Source organism: Drosophila navojoa, chromosome 5 (genome assembly GCF_054131105.1).
Source record: "Drosophila navojoa isolate 15081-1374.11 chromosome 5, UAZ_NAV_1.0, whole genome shotgun sequence".
NCBI lineage: Eukaryota > Metazoa > Arthropoda > Insecta > Diptera > Drosophilidae > Drosophila > Drosophila navojoa.
This window is the reverse complement of record NC_142893.1, coordinates 6,766,622-6,788,024: the sequence shown is the minus strand read 5'-3', so window position 1 is coordinate 6,788,024 and position 21,403 is coordinate 6,766,622. Positions and strand designations below refer to the sequence as shown.

The window sequence follows — 21,403 nt, the reverse complement described above, 5'->3', positions numbered from 1 at the left end:
GACTAATTTTGGTTTAATTAAATTTTGTTTAATTCTGAACTGAACAAACATCTGTGTGTAGTTTAACTAAATATGCTATTAATTAAATCGCAATACAAATGAATTCAAAGCCAATCATATCAATGTTGACTAGTATTATAAATTAATTGGTTTCGATTAATCCAAAAATCTTTAATAATTACGAGCTTCAAGACATTTTTAATCGTTCCAAAGTCAATATATATTTGTAGTTTCACAAACTGAATAAATTACTAAGAGAAAATTTTTCGGAAATACTTTCAAAAAATAATAATTTGGTTTTGAAATGCAAGTAATAATTTTTTATGATTAGATTAATCCATGAGTTGTTTACATTTGTAGCAGTTTTACTTCTTCTTCTTGTTCTTAGTTTGGGGCGCAGCTGCGGCTGAGCCATCAAGCGCCGCCAGCTCCTTCTTCAGATTTAACAGTATTTCCACTTCGGGCTTCCACACGGAGGCATCTCCAGAGGCTTTCAGAGTGCGCACCTTTTCGCCCTGCTGCGCGATCTTCTCTTGCAGCGCTTTAACTGCGGCTGCATCGATTCCTTTTGCTGTCGGTGCGGATGCTGCTCCTGAAGCTGTTTTGGCTGCCTCTAATTGTTTCTTAAGATCGAGCAGCTTGTTGACTTCCGGTTGCCAAACGGCCTTGTCCTTGGTTGTTGACTTGAGCTGGCGCACCTTGTCGCCCTGGGCCTGCACGGCCTGCTCCAGGGATTGTACGGATTGAGGAGATGGAGATGGGACTGGAGCTGCTGCTCCTTGCGATGCTGGAGCTTCCTTCTTTGCCGCCTCCAATTGCTTCTTCAGCTCCAGGAGCTTGTTCACCTCCGGCTGCCATACGGCTTTGTCTTTCGTGCTAGCTTTAAGCTGGCGCACCTTGTCGCCCTGAGCCTGCACTGCTTGCTCCAGTGCTTGTACAGATTGGCCAGCAGGAGCTGGCGATCCTCCTGCAGCTGCTGTTACTCCTGCTCCTGCCTTCTGTGCCGCCTCCAATTGCTTCTTTAGCTCCAGCAACTTGTTCACCTCCGGCTGCCACACGGCTTTGTCTTTTGTGCTCGCCTTGAGCTGGCGCACCTTTTCGCCCTGCGCCTTGACGGCTGCCTCCAGCTCCACTGTGCTTGACTGTGGCTGAGCTGCTGCCGCTACTGCTTCCTTGTCCGCCTGCGAGCCACCAAATCTCGCCTTGAGGCCCTCGATGAAGGAGACGTCCAATTTGTCGAAGAGCGGCGAGGGCGTGCCTATCTTATGGCCAGGACGCAAGAGCAGCGTAGCGAAAGGTTTGCTGGAAATTTGAATTACAATTTTAGTATATAACAGCAGCTAGTCACAGCTACTTACTTAGCATCTAGTGGCGTTTGCTTGGCATTCAGCTGGGCGAACACGGCGCGCGCTGTCGTTGGCATAAAGGGGAACAGCAAGTTGGCCAACAGACAGACTATATTAATGCTCAAGCCAATGATAGTTCCGGCGCGCGACTTCTGATCATCGCTGCCCTTGAGCAGCGCCCACGGCTGCTGGTACTGTATGTAGCCGTTGCCATGACGGGAAATAGACAACAGATGGCGAATGCCATCGCGCATCTTCGCCTTCTCCAGCGAGTTGATATAGCCGCGCAGCTCCCGATTGATTAGAGCCAACAGCAGGTAGTCATTGTGGTTCAGATCCATCTGTGGCAATTTGCTGTCGAAATTCCGTTCGCAGAAGGACAAAGCTCGATTCACAAAGTTTCCCAAGTTGTTGAGCAGCTCGGAATTGTTGCGTGCGGCCAAATCAGTCCAGCTGAAGCTAGAGTCCTGGCCCTCGGGACGGGCGGAGGCCAGATAGAAACGCCAGACGTCGGCGGGTATGCCCGTCTCCTGGGCATCGTTGCCAAAGACACCAATGCCGCGACTCTTGCTAAATTTGCCATCCTCGTAGTTCAGATATTCCGTGGCCATGATGTGGCTAACCAAGGTGTTGCCCTTGTTGATGGCCAGCAGCACAGAGGGCCACACCACCGAATGGAATGGCACATTGTCCTTGGCCATGAACTGGAAGAGCTCGACATCGGTGCCCGGTGCCGGTTGCCACCACTGCAGATAGTCCTTGGTGTAGCGCTTGGTAATCGAAACATAACCAAATGGCGCATCGAACCACACGTAGAAGACCTTCTGCTCGAAGTTCTTGTGCGGCACGGGTATGCCCCATTTGAGGTCGCGCGTGATGCAGCGCGGCTTCAGGCCCTCGCGCAGCCAGGCGCGCGTGATGACGCGTGCATTGTGTGTCCAGCCCTGTTCCGCACGATCCACCCACTCACGCAGCTTTGGCTCGGCTTTTGGCAAATCGAGGAACAGCTGGTCGGAGGAACGCAGCACGGGCGCAGTGTTGCAAACCTTGCAACGTGGACGCACCAGCTCGGTGGCATTGACCAGCTTGCCGCACTTGTCACACTGATCGCCGCGTGCATCCTCATAGCCGCAGCCCGGATGTGGGCAGGTACCCTCCACGAAGCTAAAAGGAGGTTAAAGTAGATTATGAACAGATTTGAAATATCTATATATGTGGATGCTATCTACCGATCCGCTAGAAAACGATCGCATTTCTGGCACAGCAGCTGCTCCACGCTCTCTGTGAGTATGTAGCCCGCATCGTAGACATCCTTGAAAGCCTCTTGGACAATTCTGGAAGCAAATGTGGGAAGCATAAATACAGAATTCTTCATTTGATCAAATAAATTGCAACTAACTCAGTTTGCTCCGGGGTCGTGGTGCGTCCAAAGTAATCGAAGCCAATGCCGAACCAGCGGTATATGGAGTTGTGCAGCTCGAAGTACTTGTCGCATATCTCGCGCGGTGTCATATTCTCGGCCAGCGCCTTGTTCTCCGTTGCCGTGCCGTACTCATCCGTGCCGCAGATGAGCAGCGTATTGTAGCCAGCGGCACGCGAGTAACGGGCAAATATATCGGCCGAGAGCACACAGCCAATTATGTTGCCCAGATGGGGCACATTGTTGACATAGGGCAGAGCTGAGGTGATGAGCACATTGCGTTCGCCTGGCTTGGGCAGCACGGTGCGTGGCTCAACCAGTTCCTTGGGTTCGGTGTATATGAAGGCTTCGCGTGCTGCATTGATTTCCTCATCGGAAACGGTGTCGGCCACAGTGGGAGCAGAATCAGCCAGAACTTTGTCAGTATCCTGAGAGATGCCACGCCGTAGCTGGACATGCGCTAGGCCACCATAACGATTCCCTTGCTGCAGCGCATTGAAGCTCAGGCTGCTGATGGGCAGCTCCTTTAGCGCCTCCTGCACCTCGGGCAGAGCTTTGATTTTGTTATACCAGCTGTGCAGATGCTCTACATTCTGGGCACCTTTTAGTGTGCCGTCCGGGGCAAGCAGAGACCAAATAAATAGATCCGCAGAGGTAAGCTTGTCGCCGGCAATAAACGGAGAAACACTGAGGGTATCGTCGAGCTTCTTCACCAAAGCATTGAGCACGGGCCCAGCTCTCGAGTCGGCGCGATGGCCCGTAGCCATGTAGTGTTCCAAAGCTGGCGTCAGCAGCGTTGCGCCCCATTCCAGCCACTAAATAAATTTATAAATGTAACTCAATTTAGCTTCAATGCAATTAACCTTGTAGCCTCACCTCGTTCCTTGGATAACCCTCATACATAAGCAAGTATTTATATATGGCAGCGGTGGAGAATAAACGCAACCCGTTGTCCAACTCCACTGTGGGCAGTAGTATCAGATCCTTGAATTTAGCATCTGTAAGTTGCAGACAGCATTGCATCAGTTAACCGTTATTCGAGCGTTGCACGTTGCCGGCAAGCAGGTTTCTTATTTTTTTTTCTCACCAGTTAAAGTAATCTGCTGCAGAAATATCGGCCTCTTGAGATATTTTGCGAGTACCAACAGCTGCAGGCCGATCGGATTGCCTTCGTTTGTGAAGAGTATCATTTTGCAGCGTTCAACAGTTATTTTCTACAATTTCACGTGGCAAAAACGGGTTAAAAATCCTCAAGAGCACCACGCGTATTGCTAATTCTATATAAATATATAAATATATATGTATGTGAATTAGGTATGAGTAGCGAGCGATAACTATCGTTTGTCGACATAAACTGAACGAATTTGATCCCAGAACAGCTGTGCTCAACAGATGGCGCCAGTGTGCTGAGACGCATGTAAACAGTTTGTGTCTTGCTTCTCTAGAGTTTTTTAATTTCAAGTCAAAATGGGTGAGCGCAAGGGACAAAATAAATACTATCCGCCTGACTATGATCCAAAAAAGGGCGGACTCAACAAATTTCGCGGCACACATGCGCTACGGGAGCGTGCACGCAAAATCCACCTGGGCATCATCATCATCCGCTTTGAGATGCCCTACAATATCTGGTGCGATGGCTGCAAGAATCACATTGGGATGGGCGTGCGCTACAATGCAGAGAAGACGAAGGTGGGCATGTACTACACAACACCCATCTATAAATTTCGCATGAAATGCCATTTGTGCGACAATCACTTCGAGATCCAAACGGATCCTGGAAATCTGGATTATGTGATACTATCGGGCGCAAGACGGCAGGAAAATCGCTGGGACCCATTGCAGAACGAACAGGTGGTGCCCGAAACCAAAGAGGTGCAGAAGCGGCTCTTCGATGATGCCATGTACAAGCTGGAGCATCAGGCCAAGGATGCCCAGGCGGCTGTGAATGCAAAGCCAATGCTCCAGAAGATTGTGGAACGCAACCAAAGCGTTTGGGATGACAACTATGTGGCCAACTACAAGCTGCGTGCCGCATTTCGGGAGCAGAAGAAGGAGCTGAAAGGACAGCAGGAAATCGATCGACAGCTTCTGGCTAAGAGCAGCCTGGACATAGCTCTGCTGCCAGAGACGCAACAAGATCGTGATATGGCTGCTCTGATGAAATTGCAGACGCGCAGCGCTATAGAGCGTGAGTCAGAGCAGCGTCTGGAATTGCTGATGAGACCGGCGTTGCCAGGCACGACGAGCACAACCTTCGGTGGCTTGAAGCGGCAAAAGGCGTTGAGCACACACCTGCAGCTGCAGGATTTGGGCATCAAGCGAAAGGAGAAGACGATAAAGTTGACGGAGACAGTAGGTGGAGAAGCAGAATCATCTGGAAAAGCAGGCACGAAAGAAGCAAGCGATGCAGAGGCGGGCAGTGAGCCAGCGACTGCAACAATGGAAACGGAAGAGCGAGAAACAGAAACTGGTAGAAATGAAACAACTAGTTCATCTGGCACAACACGAACTGGAGAGGAAAAAACAGATGGTATATGGGCTACTTCAGCCAATGGAACAGCCAGTTCAAAAGCGGGTACAACTAGTTTACCAACTGGAGCAGGCGACAAAGGAGAAAGTGGCGCATCCACTCAATCCTCAGCGCCAGCTCCTAGCGCACTCAGCCTGGTCTGCGGTTATGCCAGTTCCAATGGCAACAGCTCCGATTCAAATGACTAATAAACGCTGCATTATGTATGCCGCACACGAGATATTGAATTGTTTTAATCCGAAAAATTATATAACGTTTGATTGCCTAAATAATAGTTGTTTAATACATTCCCTCGTTCTGATCATCAATGGCACTGTCCATGCTCTCCTCGCCAGCGGGAGTGCCCACATCATCATTCTGATCGGTCTTGTAGAGCACCTCGCAAACCCGATTGCAAAATTCCACATGCTCGTTCTTATTGATCATGTCGGTTAGTAGAATCTCCACCTTGCGAAGCTTCTCGTATACCTCATCACGTGCCTTTATGGTGGTGGCAATCTTCGCATTCAACTCTGAGATGGTGGCAAGGAAATCCTCTGATTCCTGCTGCTCTTGTTCTTGTTGTTCCTGCTCCAGCTGCCGCTGTTGTTGCTCCTGGTTCTCTTTGATGAAGCCGCGCGGTTTGATGGGCTTTGGCTGGACTGCATTGGCGGCCGATTTAATATTCTCTAGGCCAGGAGCTTGGGAGTCGAAGAACTTCTTGAACCATTGCAAGAATTCGAAATTGTCTTGGAAACGTCCCTTGATCAAGCGATCCAACGGCACGGTCTTGTCAAGCTTGAGGCGTGTAAGGGCGCCCTGGAATAGCTTCATATTGTGAAAGAACTCGTGCTCTAGCTTAGCGGACATTTTGACGCGCTTCAAATTGATGCAATTCGGAAAGATCATGTCCATCATTTGACAATAGGCGACACCTACAATTACATTTGACTTTAGCTATTATAGATCTAAGTCTCTAATTCCTTACCTGATGCCATCTCTTCGATCTTCTTAAAGTGTCCATTCACCATGGTGTTCACCCAGTCGAGCATCTGGTGGCGCGACATATTCTCAGCGTTTGAACTGGTTAAGCACACGGTTTGCTTTAAATCGCTCATCCTTCAATCTGACGTAATTTAATATTTATCTCTATATATAATAGTGTATGAGGGTCTGCTTTTGTGTGTGGTAAACTATATTAGCTGTAATACTCCTGCAGCTGTGATTTCTTAAGTGACTTTCTGGAATTAATAATTAAATGTGCGTGCGTCTCTCTTCTAGAGATAACTTCGTATAAAAATACATATGTATGACTATGTTTATTTATGTATTATTGTGTTTTACTACTACTATGAGATTAGTTCATCGCCTACCTATTCAATTCTGATTTAAAACAAAATATATAAATATCTAGTTTGTAATGTTAAAAAAAATGTATCACAATGAATTCTTCTATGCTTGCTTTGTTACTGATCCTCCTTTTCGTTTTGATTTGAGCTTTGAACGGAGTGGCAGCGCTGGCTTAAGCGGCAGCAGGATCAAATATCAGTTGTTGGTCAAGCAAGATATCGATTCAACATATCGCTTAGCATCGATATTTCATTCAATTGGCAAATTGGTGAAATTCAAATTCTACGTAATCAACTGCAACTATGTAAACAAAATATTTATCATTAGCTGAAGCTGCAGGATCACAAGTCTTGTCACTGGTCTTGCTTAGCTCCGATATGCGATAGAGTTTGTTAGGTATTTTGCTATTCAAACTTTATTAGTAACTTACAATGACTCTATTTTAAATTTGCTTTCAACTTTCTTAACAAAGTCAATGAAATCCTTGTAGAGCACTTTGGGCAGCTCCAGAGCCGCAAAGTGACCGCCTCGCCTATAGTACGTGCTGTGTATTAAATTCTTATACTTGTCCTTCAATTGCAGATCCAGGAACTGCATTATATCGCCCTTGAAACGAGCACATCCCGTGGGCACAAGCGTTGGCACACGGTCCAGCTGCAGCGCTTGCTGCTCCTTGGTGTACGCCTCTGCATAGAGACGCTGTGACGTCGTAATGGAGTTGGTCAGATAGTAGATCATCACATTATCGAACAAGGCGTCCAGTGTGTAGCGCTTCGTAAGGCCACCGTCGGGCAGGGAGCGATAGCTGGCGTTTGTCCACGTGGAGAACTTTTCGAGAATGTAGGCAGCCAGGCCAACGGGATTGTCTGTCAGCGCAGCACCCACCGTATCCGGCTTTGTGGCCTGTAAATGGAAATAGCCGCCCTCCTCTAATAAATAACCAAATTCCTTGGACTTGGGAAAGAAGAAATCCGTGAAGGCGCTTGGCACAAACAAGCTCGGCCAGACGCTGGCCAGCAGACCCTTCACATGCGATCTGGGCGACAGATTATTGCACATGTTCGAATGATAGCCAAGCACATTTTGTGGATAGAGCGTCGCTATGTTAGAGCCCAAAACGGAGCCCCAATCGCCGCCTTGTATAAAGAACTTGTCGTAGCCCAAACGCAACATCAAATTGCGCAGCATCACAGCCATCTGGGCGGGACCCAGGCCTGGACGCGAAGTACCCTGCACAGGGGAATATAGACAGGTGTGAATCCAAGAGCCAAATTCCTGTAGCCATATAGTCTTACCTGGGACCAAGCGTAGCCCGGCAAACTGGGCACAATTACATTGAATATATATTTGTTATTCGGATCCAAATGGGTCTGATGGAGCATGTGTATCAGATCATAGAACTCGCGCACCGATCCCGGCCAGCCGTGCAGCAGCAGCACCGGATAATGATGTTTGCCCACCTTGTTCTCGTCGTAGACCATCAGGTGGAGAAAATGCATGCGTAGACTAAACGAAACGGTTATCAATGGACACACACTGGCTGATAAGCGCTTATCATACAAACCCTTGGATTTCGGTGGTGAAGTGATTGAACTGCCACAGGAAAACTTCACGCGCGCGCCAACGCGGCAAATAGTCGTCACGCCAATAGGCGATCAATTCCTTCAAATAGTCGCTATTGAAGCCATACTCAAAGGCCACGCCCTCAAGCGGTGGTGTGAGACGTAGCGTGCGATTCAATTGCTTAATCAAATCTTGAATAGTCTACAGGAGAGAGAGAAAGAGAGAGAGCGCAACATATTGCTTAGCCAGTTTATAAATGTATATATTTATATATATATATATCAATTTAATTGCTCTCACTGAATCTGGATACACTAGACGATTGCCTATCACTTCAGATGAGTTGCTCAAATAGGCTGCATAGTCTTTCGGCTGCTCCTCATCGCCCCACCATTGCTCTGGGTCGAGCGTGGGCGGTGGCAAATCGCCCCACAATTGATTCAAACGCTTATAGACCATGCCGCCGCCAATGGCCAACAGAAGCACCAATAATCGCGTTACAGGCGACATATTTACTGTCCAGTTCTACCGATCGTCTCGAAGGTTTCCGTCAAACTAACTGATAGAACTTTAGTTGAGATTGCACTTCTACGCGTGTGTTTATTTTATTTGTATTTCTCATTCTCGTTTTTGTTGTGATCGTCTTACTTTGCGCACACACACGATGATAAGTAAAATCGTTTGCTTACGTTACGCTACGTTCGGCAGATCGTATGGGTTTTCGGTGAGCTTTTGACGAGCGAACGTCGCAGAGTAGCGTCTCCGCTGTGTCGCATAGGCCGCACGCATCTAGCCGGTTTGAGAGCTGTTTGACGAAGCATGCTTTGCATGTTAGATAATCTGTTATTTAGTGTGGGTTATTGGCAACACAGCTGTGCGCTGGTCAAGGCGTAAAGGGCATTTAAAATTGGCTAAAACAGGTGCTTAAACTAATGACCAACAGTATAAATCAAGGGGAGGGTGAAAAGACGCAAATAATTATTAAATGAGAACAAGTTTAATTAAATTAATTGCCAATAATGTCTCTAATTATACGGTTTATGTAAATGTTCATGTTATAAAATATAAATAAATATTTAATATTTAAACAACATTTAAATAAACATGTAAACATAACCATTTTAGTTAATTTCTAAATTTCCCTTTTATGCCAATTTTTAAGTTGATGTTGCGCTAATGTCTTACGTAACTGTGAGCTTTCTGCTTGCTCCCAATCTGGTATACGTATAAGCGTATAAGAATACGTAATTAACACACTAAAATAGTGACTGCTCAAACTCAACCGATATATGCACGTGTCCTTGTCCTTCTTCAGTGATTCATAGCTATGAGCTTTCTGTCGGCCCACTAGTATAAGCTGTGTGTTAAAAATAGCTTTACTCCATTCCATCACAGCGCCCTTGCGTTACGTAACTATGAGCTTTTTGTCTGTCCTTCACCCAGTATGCGTTTGAGCATTATAAGAGTATTTATACTGTATGCAAAAATAAATTTTTACTCCAGCTCAGCAAATCATATTTCTATAACATGAAACACCGCATTTATATGTCGCATATGCCCTGCCTTTATGTCATTCGAAACTTTGTTTAGGTATTGAAAATAAATATACGTGTTTGTTTACATGTATGCGTGTGTGTGCGCTTATAGAGAACTTATTGTTATGCTGTAGGCACATGTGTATATTTATATGGATTTCAACTATCCAATTTGAGACCTCTTTAGCATTGATAAATAAAGAATCTATAGTTTTTTTTTATACAAAATATAAACAACAAAAAGTTTTATTCATTCCCTGTGCCGCATTTTAAAAGTACAACATTATTGATTAAAAGCTTTTTGAACAAAGGATACAAAGTCAGCGTAGAGCTGCTCTGGCACCTGGAATGCCGGGAAGTGTCCACCGTCCGGATAATGGGTGCTCTGTATCAGATTCGGGAACTTATTGGCCAGCACCGAGTCGGGCACATGGAACATCTCATAAGCGAATCGTGCACAGGCAGTTGGCGCCTTGACGGGCACACTGTCCACATTCAGGCTTAATTGGGCCTTGCCCATCGACTCGGAATACAAACGTACGGATGTGGTTATCGAGTTGGTCACATAGTAGATCATTATATTATCCAGCAGCTGATCGTACGTGAAGTGCTTGGTTAGACCGCCGTCCTTCAAGTTCTTATACGCCGGATTGGTCCACGTGGAGAATTTCTCCAGGATATAGGCAGCCAGGCCAACGGGATTATGCGTCAATGCGGCGCCAATGGTGTCCGGCTTGGTGGCCTGTATATGCGCATAGCCAAGTTCCTCCAAAATCGTTTCGAAGACTTTGCCAATGCCCCCATAGTACTGCGCATATTGGCTGTCAATATAAAAGGATGGTATGATGGAAGAAAGCATCAAACGTAGAATGCCCATGGGACTATTGTTGCCACACATATTGGAGTGGTAGCCGAGCGTGTTCTCTGGGAACAGGCTAGCCAGATTGCTGCCAATAAGGCTGCCCCAATCGCCGCCCTGAATGAGGAACTTATCAAAGCCCAGACGCAGCATAAGATTACGCATGATCACGGCCACCTGGGCGGCGCCCATGCCTGGTCGAGAAGCGCTCTGCAATTAAAAATTGAAGAGAACTCAGCTAAGCTTAGATTTAAAATAGAAGTTATTCTGCTGTTTACCTGCGACCAGCCATAGCCCGGCAAACTGGGCGCTATCACCTCGAACACGTATTCACTCTTGTCGCTGCCCTTGGTCAGCAATGGAATGAAATCGTAGAATTCACGCACAGTTCCTGGCCAGCCGTGCATCAGGAGCAAGGGCACCACCTTTTTGCCCTTCGCATTACTTGGTTTCGCATGTATAAAATGAATCTTTAAACTATAAATATACAAATTAATACAAATTAACATAATCCAAAATGGCATACAAAATTATATATAAATATGTATGAATGCATATGCATGGCTGTGTGTGTGTGTGCGTGTGTGTTTGCATGCAGCTCACCCTTGAATTTCGGTCTGGAAATGCTGGAATTTCTTAAGGAACTCCTCACGCTTGTTCCAGTTAGGCAAATAGTCGTCACGCCAATATTTCACCACCTTTTTCAACTCATTGGAATTAAAACCGTATTCAAAACCAATACCTTCCAGCGGGTCATGAACTTTGAGCGGGCGTTCCAGCTGTGTCTTCAAATCGGCAATAAGCTGTAAAGGTGCAAAAATAAAAACAAAAAAAACAAAATTTAAATAAATGGCGAATATTAGTAAAAAGACAAATTAAGTATTATTATATATGCATATAATTATGTAGATAACATACATATATGTATGTATGTATATATTTAGTGTAATCTCTGACCTACCTCAGGGGCCACACTTATGTCGTAAGGCTTAATGGCTTTATTCTCTTGATATGCGCCCTTGAGCTGTGGTCCCCAATACTCATTATTATCCAAATTGGGACGCTTGCCGGGCGCACCTAAGTCGCGGTAGTTCTTGTAGCCTACAGCAACAAGAAGCGTTAGGCCACCGATCAGTATGCGCACTGTGGTTGACGCTGCAGATGGCATTTTAATTGTTCTCTTTTCCAATACAGCCGGCTGCGACTAACCGATCCGCTAAACTAAACACAACCGTTCGCTTTCGCTTCGCAAAAGACACTGGCGAAGCGCTGAGAAACAAACAAGCGGAGACCGGTCTGCTTGCAGCTGCAAAAAATGCGTAGTAGAGGAAAGCACAAACAAATATCACGATTGAGAGACGTAAAGGAATGAGCAAAAAATTGCCATTTAATGGCTTTACAGCGCTGCACATGATGATAATGAACATGATGAACAAGTATTGCAAGCAAGCTTCAAAATTTTTATTTAAAGTAAGAAATCACAAATTATAAATAATATATGAATAATTAATAAAATATATGTATGTAAATTTAAATATAAAAGCTTTCACATGGATCACTATACTGAGCAATTATAAGTGTTCTATTGTTATTACAAGCAACGTAGTTGCTCTCTTGGTCGGCGTTTCTCTCTGCCTCATACTTACACACACATGGTTACATTTGTATACAAACGCAAAGATCTGAAAGCAATTCAAGCTAGTGACAGTCGTGTTTATCGTGACCCGAAGCTGACACGAAAAACACATGTATATATGTATTTATGTATATTATGCATAATTAACTAAGACACTAATTAATACAGTTACGAGCTCCCTTAAAGTTTGTCTTTATTTTGTAACAGTTAAATGTGATATTCGATACTTTCTCCAGGGGAATCCCTTCGGTTCATGAATATTATTTTTCGATTAGCGTCTATGTATATAAACTCATTCTCTCCTCCTTAGGGCGACAACAGTTATGCAGTGCGAGCATGACAAAGCAGCCCGACAATTGATAATCTTAGATTTGAGCAAAGAGAATCAGCAAAACAAAGTAACGACAACTAACAACAGCAACAAAAACACATTAAAAAGAGCAGTATCAGTGTTGAAAAGTGGCCAATGTTGAACTCCTACAAATCGCGCGCAATTTGAAATGAAGACGATTACTTTTGATATGTATGAATGCTAAAATATTCTAATTATTTATGAATTTTTTAATTTCAAAAGTCATTGCTGTAGTTTATCAATTTTTTTTATAAATTTTATTCAGTATGTAGTCCAATTTTTTTGACAAATTCATTAAAATCATTGAATAACATGGATGGCATTTCCATGGCCGCAAAATGACTGCCATGCTGGAAATACATGTTATGCTTTATATTGGTGAACTTATCCTTCAGCTGCCACTCGGATGCAGAGGGTAAATCGAATCTGAAGCGACAACAGCCCATGGGAACATCGGTTTGCACACGATCCAGCTGAAGATCGCGATACGTCTTCGATGTATTCTCGGCATAGAAACGTGCAGCAGTTGTGGCCGCACTATTCAGATAATAGATCATCAGATTATCGAGTACAGCCTCTAGGCCGAAGATCGTGACTATGGCACCAAAGTCCTGCTTTAAGCTCGGACTCGTGCAGGTCTGAAACTTTTCGAGTATATAGGCCGCCAGAGCCACGGGACTGGAGTCGAGCGCCGCTCCAATTGTATCCGGCTTGGTGGCCTGTATATGGAAATATCCACTTTCAACCAACAGATCCTGGTACTTCTCCCAAACGCCCACATGATGATCGTAGAACATGCGTGACCGAAGCACCTTCTCGGGATAGTAATGGGTGTAGATGCCCTTCAGAATGGATAGTGGAGTGTTCATCACACACATATTGGAATGATAGCCGAGCACATTCTCCGGATAGAGCGTGGCCAGATTGCTGCCGATAATGCTGCCCCAATCGCCGCCCTGAACAAAGAACTTATTGTAGCCCAATCTCAGCATCAGATTACGCATCACTGTGGCCATTTCAGCGGCATTGAAGCCCACGCGGGTGGCGGCCTAGATGGGAAAAGAGATATATAGTAATGCATATGCTTTAATTGAGAGTATAATTTTATTTCTCTTATACTCACATCCGACCAGCCGTAGCCAACAAGTGAAGGCGCTACCACATCAAAGGCATAATCACTTATATTTTGATCCTTGACCAGCATGGGTATAAAATCATAAAATTCCCGCACCGATCCAGGCCAGCCATGGAGCAAGAGCAGCGGATAGACATGCTTCTTCTCAGCCACCTCCTCAGACACGCGTTCGTGAATAAAGTGAATATTTAAGCTGCGTAGATAAGAGAAAACTATGAGTGAGTATCGCACACTTAACGAAGGGAAATTCTCTCTTCAATATATAAACAAACACATGTTACATATACATCAATAGTCTAAGTTGAGCTTGACCATGCACACATGAATACAAATGCAGAGAGGCGCTCAAAAAAATTCCACCCCACTTCAAATTTGATTTGCTACTACTCTTTAGTGCTGGCAACTGCTATTGATAGCCCGAAGACTTGAAGCGATTGAGATGAGCTCTCTTTCAATATGCCACTCATTTGCTTACGTTTACTGCTCTCTTTCTCTAAGTAAATATAAGAATGTATGTGTGTATAATTTTTGTATTTTCGTTGCTTTTTATATCCTTCTGAGAGCGAAATACTGTAAAAAAAGCTTTAATGTTTGCTACGCTCATATAAGATGCAAAATTTGAGCTTGGAGAGGGTAATTTATGCTCTCAAAAAGAAAAAAACTAGACTACTATGTGCACACACACATTTACACTCACGATCATATAATATGCATGTATTGGAGTAACTTTTTCTGCTTTCCTCATGTTGTGTTGATTTGTTTGCTCTACGTATTTGATCGATTTGTTGTTATTAATTAGACATACATATATATTGTTATATGTATGTATGTATATATAAATATATCACTTTCTAAATTAGAGCTACATGCTTACCCCTGTATTTCAGTTTTGTACTGCTTCAGTGAGTTGAGATAGTCTTGTCTCTGATTCCATTTGGTTAGATATTTATCACGCCAATAATCGACAAACTGAGCCAAAGCATTTGTATTGAATCCATACTCAAATGCAATGCCATCGAGTGGTTCCGTTAGTCTTAACGTGCGATTCAGTTGCTGTCTCAAATCCTGAATTTCCGCTTTCGGCACATTCACAACAAAATCATAGATCTTCGTATCCGGCTTATAGTTCTTGCCATCTCCGGGTCCCCAATACGTGTCGTCTTTGAACGCTGGCCGGGGCAGTGGACGTGTCAGGTCTGTGAATACCAGATAACCATAGCCCGCAATGCTAGCAAAAATGGCCACAATCAGTCCAAATATAACTAAGCACTTCATAATTTCAATATTCTCTTTTTGTTTTTTATTTTTTATCTGCTAATGACGAAAATCTTAACGAGTTAGGCGACAGTCTCATCGAGTATGCACGACTGCTCTCACGGCCCGACGTAAACCAACTGACTATCGGACCCATGCTATGGCATCGTAGCTAGCGCTAAGCTATACTATATATATTCGCACCTACGAAATTTATTGATATACGAGAAGTAAGTATTATACATATATAAATAAATGATATGATAGTGGGCCTCGGCGTACAGTGGGGCGCACTGAGAATTTCAATTGAGCGTTGAGAATCGAAAAATATGTTCTCTGTGGGTATACGAGGCAGAACGACATCATAGTATATATAGAGGTAGCGTATTGATGCAATATTAAGTAATTTTATTGATGTTGGAATAGGGAATGTGTATATCTACATGTATGATGATATAATATATCATATATATGGTATTTTTAAATACAAAGTTCTTAATATGAAAAGCAAACGTTTGTATTTATTATATCAGATATACATTACATCTAATGAAATAATTATTATTGCCTTATTAAAATCAAGTTCTTCAAATAAAACACTAAAGTATTTTCTTTTTTAATATTGAAATAAATATACATATATTTTATTTTATAAATATATTGATGTTAATTAATAAATATAAATAAAGGTAAAAAAATTGTAAAAAATTATATATTTAGTTATATATAGTAAATATAAATATTTATTTATAATAAAAAGTTTTGAAACAAAAAAAAAATAGTAAATAATTATATTTTGATATATAAATATTTTATTATTATTTTCGGCAAATAACTTGACTATAATATTAAAAATAATTTAATATTTTTTTCGGCATATTTAATAAAATAGGAAACCTATAAATATAAAAAATATATTATAATATATATATATATATATACAAACTAAATAAAATATAATAATGATAGGTAAAATATAAAAAATATATTATATATATCATAATATATTTTTTTCTATTTTTATATCATTATTTTATATTTTTATATTTTTTATATTTTTATATTATATATATTATAATATATTTTTTATATTGTTTGTATCATTATTATATTGTATTTAGTTTGTATATATACATATATTATAATGTATTTTTTATATTTATAGGTTTCCTATTTTATAATAAATCGTTATAATAAGTAGAGTAATAAAATATAGTAACTTATGCGTCATCATTCATCTCATGCTCTTCCATATATCAATTGCTAATTCTACTCTGAGTTTCCTGAAATGTATCCACTGTAGCTTACATTTTACACTGTCATTGACTCTAAGAACTTTGAAGAGATATGTCGTCCAGTTCTAGTTGGAGAGTACCTGCTTATCGCTATCTTATCATCATTGAACTTATTCAAACGTATTTATTACCTAGTTTCCGCTGCTCTCCGCTGCTGCTGCTGATGTGGCCTCAAACACTGGCAAACATTGATGGAGTAGGCCACGTGTTGGGGATTTTGGGATAACCAAATTTCTGTCAAACTCTAAGCACACAGATACAGAAGCGAACAAATTTTACGAAAATTTCTACACACGACTCGATGACGATGGCCGACGATGCTGAGCTGCATATCCGCTGTCCGCACATAACGCTGAAGATGCAATCGGCTGATCGTGGCGTTGTCCTCTTTCGCATTCGCCGCGTGATGCCGCTGGGCAAGCTGAAGGATGCGTATTGCTCGCAGATGGGCCTGGCCAAGGATTTGGCCATGCTGTCCATCGACGGCGAGCAAATCAGTGACAGTGAGACGGCCAATTCGTTGGAGCTGGAGGATGAAGACATTATGGATGTGCAGCTGAAGCGTCAATCCGAAGCGGGCGATGCTCCGGCGTGCGCATTGGATCTATCGATTTGATGATAGCATATATAATTTATAAATTTATAAAAGGCAGCAGCACTAGCAACAAATTGATAACAAGTCTTGTGCACTACGATAGTGTCAATGAACTCGGGCCGGATAAAGCGTCCCCTTGGAGTTAGGGTATTCCAGGCGCCGTCTTGGTATATAATTTTCTTTATATTAGGCCAACAATTATGTCGTCGACATGCACCGGCGTTGCCCAGGAGTGCCAGCGTCACAAAAGTGCTCACAAACATGCAAGCCACTCCCCACCGCCCACTTTCAATCGGGCGGGCGTGGCAGTCACATGCACAAACAATGCAACATTTCGAGTAAAATTAACGCAATTAGGCCGATGCATTGCAGCAAAGACTTTAGCTGATTCATTTCATTTTGGGGAAGGGGGCCACGCCCACTTTGCGTGTCGAACGCCCAAATCGAAGTGGGACGCTTGGCACTTGGCAGCGTGTCAAATGAGTTGCGCAGATATTCTCTCTGCTGATATTTACATGCGCCCAATCTCGACTCGAACGTCGAGAAATCATTTAATTGCCGCATTGAATGGGGCCGTGGGGCTGACTGAATCCTGGCTGAATCCTAGCTGAGTCCTGGCTGTGGCCTGGCGTTGGCCTCTTGGGGCTAAGTAATTTGTTTGCAGCGTTTTATGGAGTGCTACCCAGAGTTTTTTCTGTGCTCTGCTTTTGTTTTGGTTCTTATATACCCTGCACAAATTAGTGCTAAAAAGGGAATATTATTCGAATATATGTATATATTCATATGCATATTCATATCCATGTTCATATTCAGAGCTTATCAGTCATATTCAATACGAGTCATATCATATTCACCGCAGGAGGAGGGAGCGGGAGGGGAGGAAGCACAGGAAGGCAGAGAAGCAGAGGCAGAGGCAGAGGGAAGGCACAGGAGATTCAGAGGTAGGGCAGAGGCAGAGCGGAAGATTCAGAGGCAAGGGAGGGAGAGGCAGGTAGAGGTTCAGAGAGAGGCAAGGCAGAGCAGAGGGAGAGCACAGGGATATTCAGAACAGAGGCATAGGCGAGGCATAGATATTCAGGATGGGGGCAGATTCAATCACCGGCAGATCAATAGCTTTAAGTGGAGGTAAGGCACATTTTAGGCGATTTTATAGCATATGCATAGCAGATGATAGTCACAGGAGATTCATAGGTAGAGCATATTCATGATTCATATCCAGGGGCATAGCATTTCAATTCTATCCATGTCATATTCATGGTTCATATTCATATTCACATTCAAACCTTCATGATTCAAATTACCTTCATATTCATATTCTATTCATATTTCATATTCATATTTATATTCATATTTATCTTCATATTTATATTCATATTCATGTTTATATTCGTGTTCACATTCACCTTCATATTCATATTCATAGTTATATTCATATCTCATAATTTACAGCGCATCTGCCTAGTCGCGCATACCCCATCAGCAGCCCTTTTGTTGATTTCTGATTTCTTTTTCCCTGTGCACGTTTTGTATCTAGGACTATATAAAAGTTAGGTACTTTGAGTACACATAGTTTCCGGAACCGCCTCGTGTAATGGCCGCAATTATCATGAGCTTGGCACGCACCACCACGACGACGACGACGACGACGGCGACGCTGGTGACGAGCAATCGTGGTGCATTGAACCGCTGGCAATTGATTTTTGACATGACAATTTCTTTTTTATAGGGTGTAAAGTTGAAATAGAAGCGACTCACTTTAGCTTTATATCGATTAGAGTGAATGGGTAGAGCAGTTCGAGTCGGTGATATAGTCAGTCAGTATATGTGTATGTGTGTACATAAAAGCTAATATAAAGTTTGTTTATAGCTAAATAATTCAAAGTTTTTACACTTTTTGTTGCCTACTTTTAGGCTGTATTGAATTTACCCCAAAACTAGGGAACATCTGCTAGAATTCGGCTTGCATTCACAAATGTTTTTAAGATTTGATTATAGACTTTAAATATGAAATATATAGTCGACTAGACATACATTGTATATATGCTCTATGTGCTCTATAGAGTCTACTACATCTAGATATCCTAAGTACTTTATATACTCTATGTACCTTTTACACTTCATTACAGCTAAGTACCCTAGGTACTCTCTATACTCTATATATTCTATGTACTATATATACTTTCTATTTTTTTATATGTTCTATATTCTCTATATACTTTATATACTCCATATACTCTATATATCTTAAGTACCTTATATATTCTATGTACTTTTTAGACCTCATTACATCAGATAGATAGGGTCAATACCCTAAATACTCTAAAATATATACTCTATATATTCTCTATACTCTCTATATTCTCTATATTCTCTATCCTCTCTATACTCTCTATACTCTATATACTCTATATATTCTCTATACTCTCTATATTCTCTATACTATATATACTCTATAAACTCTATATAGTCTATATACTCTCTATATTCTCTATATTCTCTATACTATATATATTCTATAAACTTTATATCCTCTATATACTCTATATACTCTATATACTCTATGTACTCTATATACTCCATATAGTCTCCATTTTCTCTACACTTATCACAGCATTAAAAAGCCTCATATTATCCCAAATTTTGAGTTCCTTGCCAATAGAATCGAATAGTTAAATTTATCTTCTTTCATTATATTATATATTATTATATTAAATATTATTTATCTAATTAATATTTAATTAACTCGATCAATCCATTCGCCATTCGCATCATTCCACACAGGAAGCTCTTGTTTTTCAGGTCGCTTTGTGCCATCAGCGCCCACATCGTCATCATCGACCTGGCCGATGCTCAGGTGCTGCAGGTGAAAACAATAAACACAGCCATAGATACAGTAAAGCCTCGCTTCACACACACTCACCCCGCTCAGCAGAGCCAAGAGTATGACAATAATATGAATGCAAATGAATTGCAGCCGCATTTTATTTATGTTTCTTTTGTGCTCCGTTGACTCGCTCGCTTTGTCGACTGAATCAATTTTTGTTATTTGCAAAAACATTTAAATCGAAAGAAAATAAAAAAAACTGCACAATATTTATTCAATATTTTATTCATGTTGTTTGCCATTATCAGCTGCGGCTGCTGCTGCGGCTGCGGCTGCTGATAAGGCCAAAGGCAATTTGATTGAAAAAAAAAAAAACAGGTGAAATACGGCCCGACTAGCAAATACCCGGAACGCTGTTAAGAGATGATAGTCCAATCCAGCTGTGCTTCTTATAAGACTTTATTCTAAGTTGGGTTTTCTTTTAACCTTTTAAATTCAAATCTCTTAAAGAATATTTGGAAAATGGAATTAGTTATAAGAAGAAGCTGAGTTTGCTGTGGAACAGTTGGACAGAAGGACGGATAGAGGTAGAAGAAGGACAATAGAAGTCTCCTTCTATGATGAATGATCTGACGGATGGACAGATAGATATACAAATGGACGAACGACCGGACAAAACATAGACAATTAGATGGACATAAAATTAGATAGACGAACAGATGGAAGGTTAAATGGTCAACCGGAAAAAATTAAATAGACTCAGATTTTAGCCAGTCCATTAAGGGTATATATTCCTATAAATATAACTCAGATTTTAGTCAGTCCATTTAGGGTATATATTCCTATAAATATATATAGTATATGTATTTGTTCTTCCTTCTTATAACTGTCATATACATTTTCTCAAAAACCACTATACCCTGAGCTCCCATTTTCAATGGGTATAAATGAGAATGTAAATGTTTTTTATTCATAATCTCATAAATCAATGTGTGCTTAATGAAACTGGGGAACTTTAGGGACTTCCTAATGCCTGACATTGTCATCTATACACATATACATACATTTATATATATGTAAATAAGCATGTATATGTGATTGGATAGAAACCACTGCAAGCCATTGTCATGGACTATAGAGTCTATAATATCCTATATCTAGTCTAGCTGTTCCCATGAAGAAAATATACATAAATCTTTGATATGTATTGATATATGAAATGTTATCCAGCATAACTGATAGTCGTTCATACCCTATCCAAGGGATCTATAAAGTAAAAGTAAAGTAAGACAGAAGAGGTATATCCTCTATGATAATTCCTGCTCTTCCAGCCGACTATGTCACAAACTAATATACTCTCTTCATACTGCATAAATATGCATCAAAAGCGAACAATAAATATAATAAATATATCGAACGAAATAAACTGTCATAATTTAAAGCCAATTATTAAAGGCAAATGTTATTTGCAGCCTTTTGAAGCAGCATAAAATGCGAATAAAATGTTTCAATAAATGTGAAGAGCTAAAAATTGTCATATAAAATATATATATGTATATCATATAGTACAAATAAAAAACTGAATGTAAGAAAAATAAAATTTAATGGAAGGCAAACAAAAGCCAAGTCGAGCCAAGCAAAGTCAAGTGAAGCCAGAAAGAGGAATTACCCGAAGGGGAAGCACTCGATAGATAAGAGCTTTGAGCTCTGAGCGGCTGCAATTGATGGAT

General features: G+C 41.7%; 7 protein-coding genes across 7 annotated transcripts; 2 read left to right on the top strand and 5 right to left on the bottom strand.

Annotated features, from left to right (window-relative positions):
- Positions 1-195: 195 nt before the first annotated feature.
- Positions 196-4,100, bottom strand: MetRS (methionyl-tRNA synthetase 1). The gene is made up of 6 exons (XM_018103717.3): positions 3,854-4,100; positions 3,643-3,764; positions 2,746-3,581; positions 2,576-2,680; positions 1,359-2,510; positions 196-1,302 (listed from the first exon to the last, which is right to left on the bottom strand). The coding sequence occupies exons 1-6, from the start codon at positions 3,954-3,956 to the stop codon at positions 366-368; spliced, it is 3,255 nt and encodes a 1,084-aa protein (XP_017959206.1). The 5' UTR covers positions 3,957-4,100; the 3' UTR covers positions 196-365.
- Positions 4,101-4,106: 6 nt separating this feature from the next.
- Positions 4,107-5,583, top strand: LOC108653336 (coiled-coil domain-containing protein 130 homolog). Its single transcript, XM_030383719.2, has one exon. It carries the CDS (start codon positions 4,234-4,236, stop codon positions 5,482-5,484), a length of 1,251 nt encoding a protein of 416 aa, XP_030239579.1. The 5' UTR covers positions 4,107-4,233; the 3' UTR covers positions 5,485-5,583.
- On the bottom strand, positions 5,496-6,442 carry LOC108653340 (microtubule-associated protein RP/EB family member 1). Its single transcript, XM_018103734.3, has 2 exons — positions 6,264-6,442; positions 5,496-6,210 (listed from the first exon to the last, which is right to left on the bottom strand). Exons 1-2 carry the CDS (start codon positions 6,391-6,393, stop codon positions 5,576-5,578), a joined length of 765 nt encoding a protein of 254 aa, XP_017959223.1. The 5' UTR covers positions 6,394-6,442; the 3' UTR covers positions 5,496-5,575.
- Positions 6,443-7,013: 571 nt separating this feature from the next.
- Jheh1 (Juvenile hormone epoxide hydrolase 1) lies at positions 7,014-8,821 on the bottom strand. Its single transcript, XM_018103721.3, has 4 exons — positions 8,489-8,821; positions 8,190-8,389; positions 7,921-8,131; positions 7,014-7,855 (listed from the first exon to the last, which is right to left on the bottom strand). Exons 1-4 carry the CDS (start codon positions 8,696-8,698, stop codon positions 7,052-7,054), a joined length of 1,425 nt encoding a protein of 474 aa, XP_017959210.1. The 5' UTR covers positions 8,699-8,821; the 3' UTR covers positions 7,014-7,051.
- A 1,136-nt stretch (positions 8,822-9,957) lies between these two features.
- Positions 9,958-11,885, bottom strand: Jheh2 (Juvenile hormone epoxide hydrolase 2). The gene is made up of 4 exons (XM_018103725.2): positions 11,544-11,885; positions 11,186-11,385; positions 10,861-11,059; positions 9,958-10,792 (listed from the first exon to the last, which is right to left on the bottom strand). The coding sequence occupies exons 1-4, from the start codon at positions 11,748-11,750 to the stop codon at positions 10,007-10,009; spliced, it is 1,392 nt and encodes a 463-aa protein (XP_017959214.1). The 5' UTR covers positions 11,751-11,885; the 3' UTR covers positions 9,958-10,006.
- Positions 11,886-12,801: 916 nt separating this feature from the next.
- Jheh3 (Juvenile hormone epoxide hydrolase 3) lies at positions 12,802-15,125 on the bottom strand. Its single transcript, XM_030383718.2, has 3 exons — positions 14,580-15,125; positions 13,694-13,898; positions 12,802-13,619 (listed from the first exon to the last, which is right to left on the bottom strand). Exons 1-3 carry the CDS (start codon positions 14,978-14,980, stop codon positions 12,828-12,830), a joined length of 1,398 nt encoding a protein of 465 aa, XP_030239578.1. The 5' UTR covers positions 14,981-15,125; the 3' UTR covers positions 12,802-12,827.
- Positions 15,126-16,417: 1,292 nt separating this feature from the next.
- On the top strand, positions 16,418-17,225 carry LOC108653346 (small ubiquitin-related modifier 2-A). The gene has a single exon (XM_030383720.2). The coding sequence runs from the start codon at positions 16,556-16,558 to the stop codon at positions 16,868-16,870; it is 315 nt and encodes a 104-aa protein (XP_030239580.1). The 5' UTR covers positions 16,418-16,555; the 3' UTR covers positions 16,871-17,225.
- The last annotated feature ends 4,178 nt before the right edge of the window (positions 17,226-21,403 follow it).

Coding starts and splice junctions, on each gene's coding strand:
- MetRS (XM_018103717.3), bottom strand. CDS start 3,956: ATGATACTCTTCACAAACGAAGGCAATCCGATCGGCCTGCAGCTGTTG. Junction 3,765..3,853: donor GCAGCAGATTACTTTAACTG/GTGAGAAAAAAA, acceptor TGCAACTTACAG/ATGCTAAATTCAAGGATCTG. Junction 2,511..2,575: donor GATCGTTTTCTAGCGGATCG/GTAGATAGCATC, acceptor ACCTCCTTTTAG/CTTCGTGGAGGGTACCTGCC.
- LOC108653336 (XM_030383719.2), top strand. CDS start 4,234: ATGGGTGAGCGCAAGGGACAAAATAAATACTATCCGCCTGACTATGAT.
- LOC108653340 (XM_018103734.3), bottom strand. CDS start 6,393: ATGAGCGATTTAAAGCAAACCGTGTGCTTAACCAGTTCAAACGCTGAG. Junction 6,211..6,263: donor GATCGAAGAGATGGCATCAG/GTAAGGAATTAG, acceptor ATGTAATTGTAG/GTGTCGCCTATTGTCAAATG.
- Jheh1 (XM_018103721.3), bottom strand. CDS start 8,698: ATGTCGCCTGTAACGCGATTATTGGTGCTTCTGTTGGCCATTGGCGGC. Junction 8,390..8,488: donor GTCTAGTGTATCCAGATTCA/GTGAGAGCAATT, acceptor TCTCTCCTGTAG/ACTATTCAAGATTTGATTAA. Junction 8,132..8,189: donor TTCACCACCGAAATCCAAGG/GTTTGTATGATA, acceptor CGTTTCGTTTAG/TCTACGCATGCATTTTCTCC.
- Jheh2 (XM_018103725.2), bottom strand. CDS start 11,750: ATGCCATCTGCAGCGTCAACCACAGTGCGCATACTGATCGGTGGCCTA. Junction 11,386..11,543: donor ACATAAGTGTGGCCCCTGAG/GTAGGTCAGAGA, acceptor GCACCTTTACAG/CTTATTGCCGATTTGAAGAC. Junction 10,793..10,860: donor CGGGCTATGGCTGGTCGCAG/GTAAACAGCAGA, acceptor TTTTAATTGCAG/AGCGCTTCTCGACCAGGCAT.
- Jheh3 (XM_030383718.2), bottom strand. CDS start 14,980: ATGAAGTGCTTAGTTATATTTGGACTGATTGTGGCCATTTTTGCTAGC. Junction 13,899..14,579: donor TACAAAACTGAAATACAGGG/GTAAGCATGTAG, acceptor TTATCTACGCAG/CTTAAATATTCACTTTATTC. Junction 13,620..13,693: donor TTGGCTACGGCTGGTCGGAT/GTGAGTATAAGA, acceptor TTTCCCATCTAG/GCCGCCACCCGCGTGGGCTT.
- LOC108653346 (XM_030383720.2), top strand. CDS start 16,556: ATGACGATGGCCGACGATGCTGAGCTGCATATCCGCTGTCCGCACATA.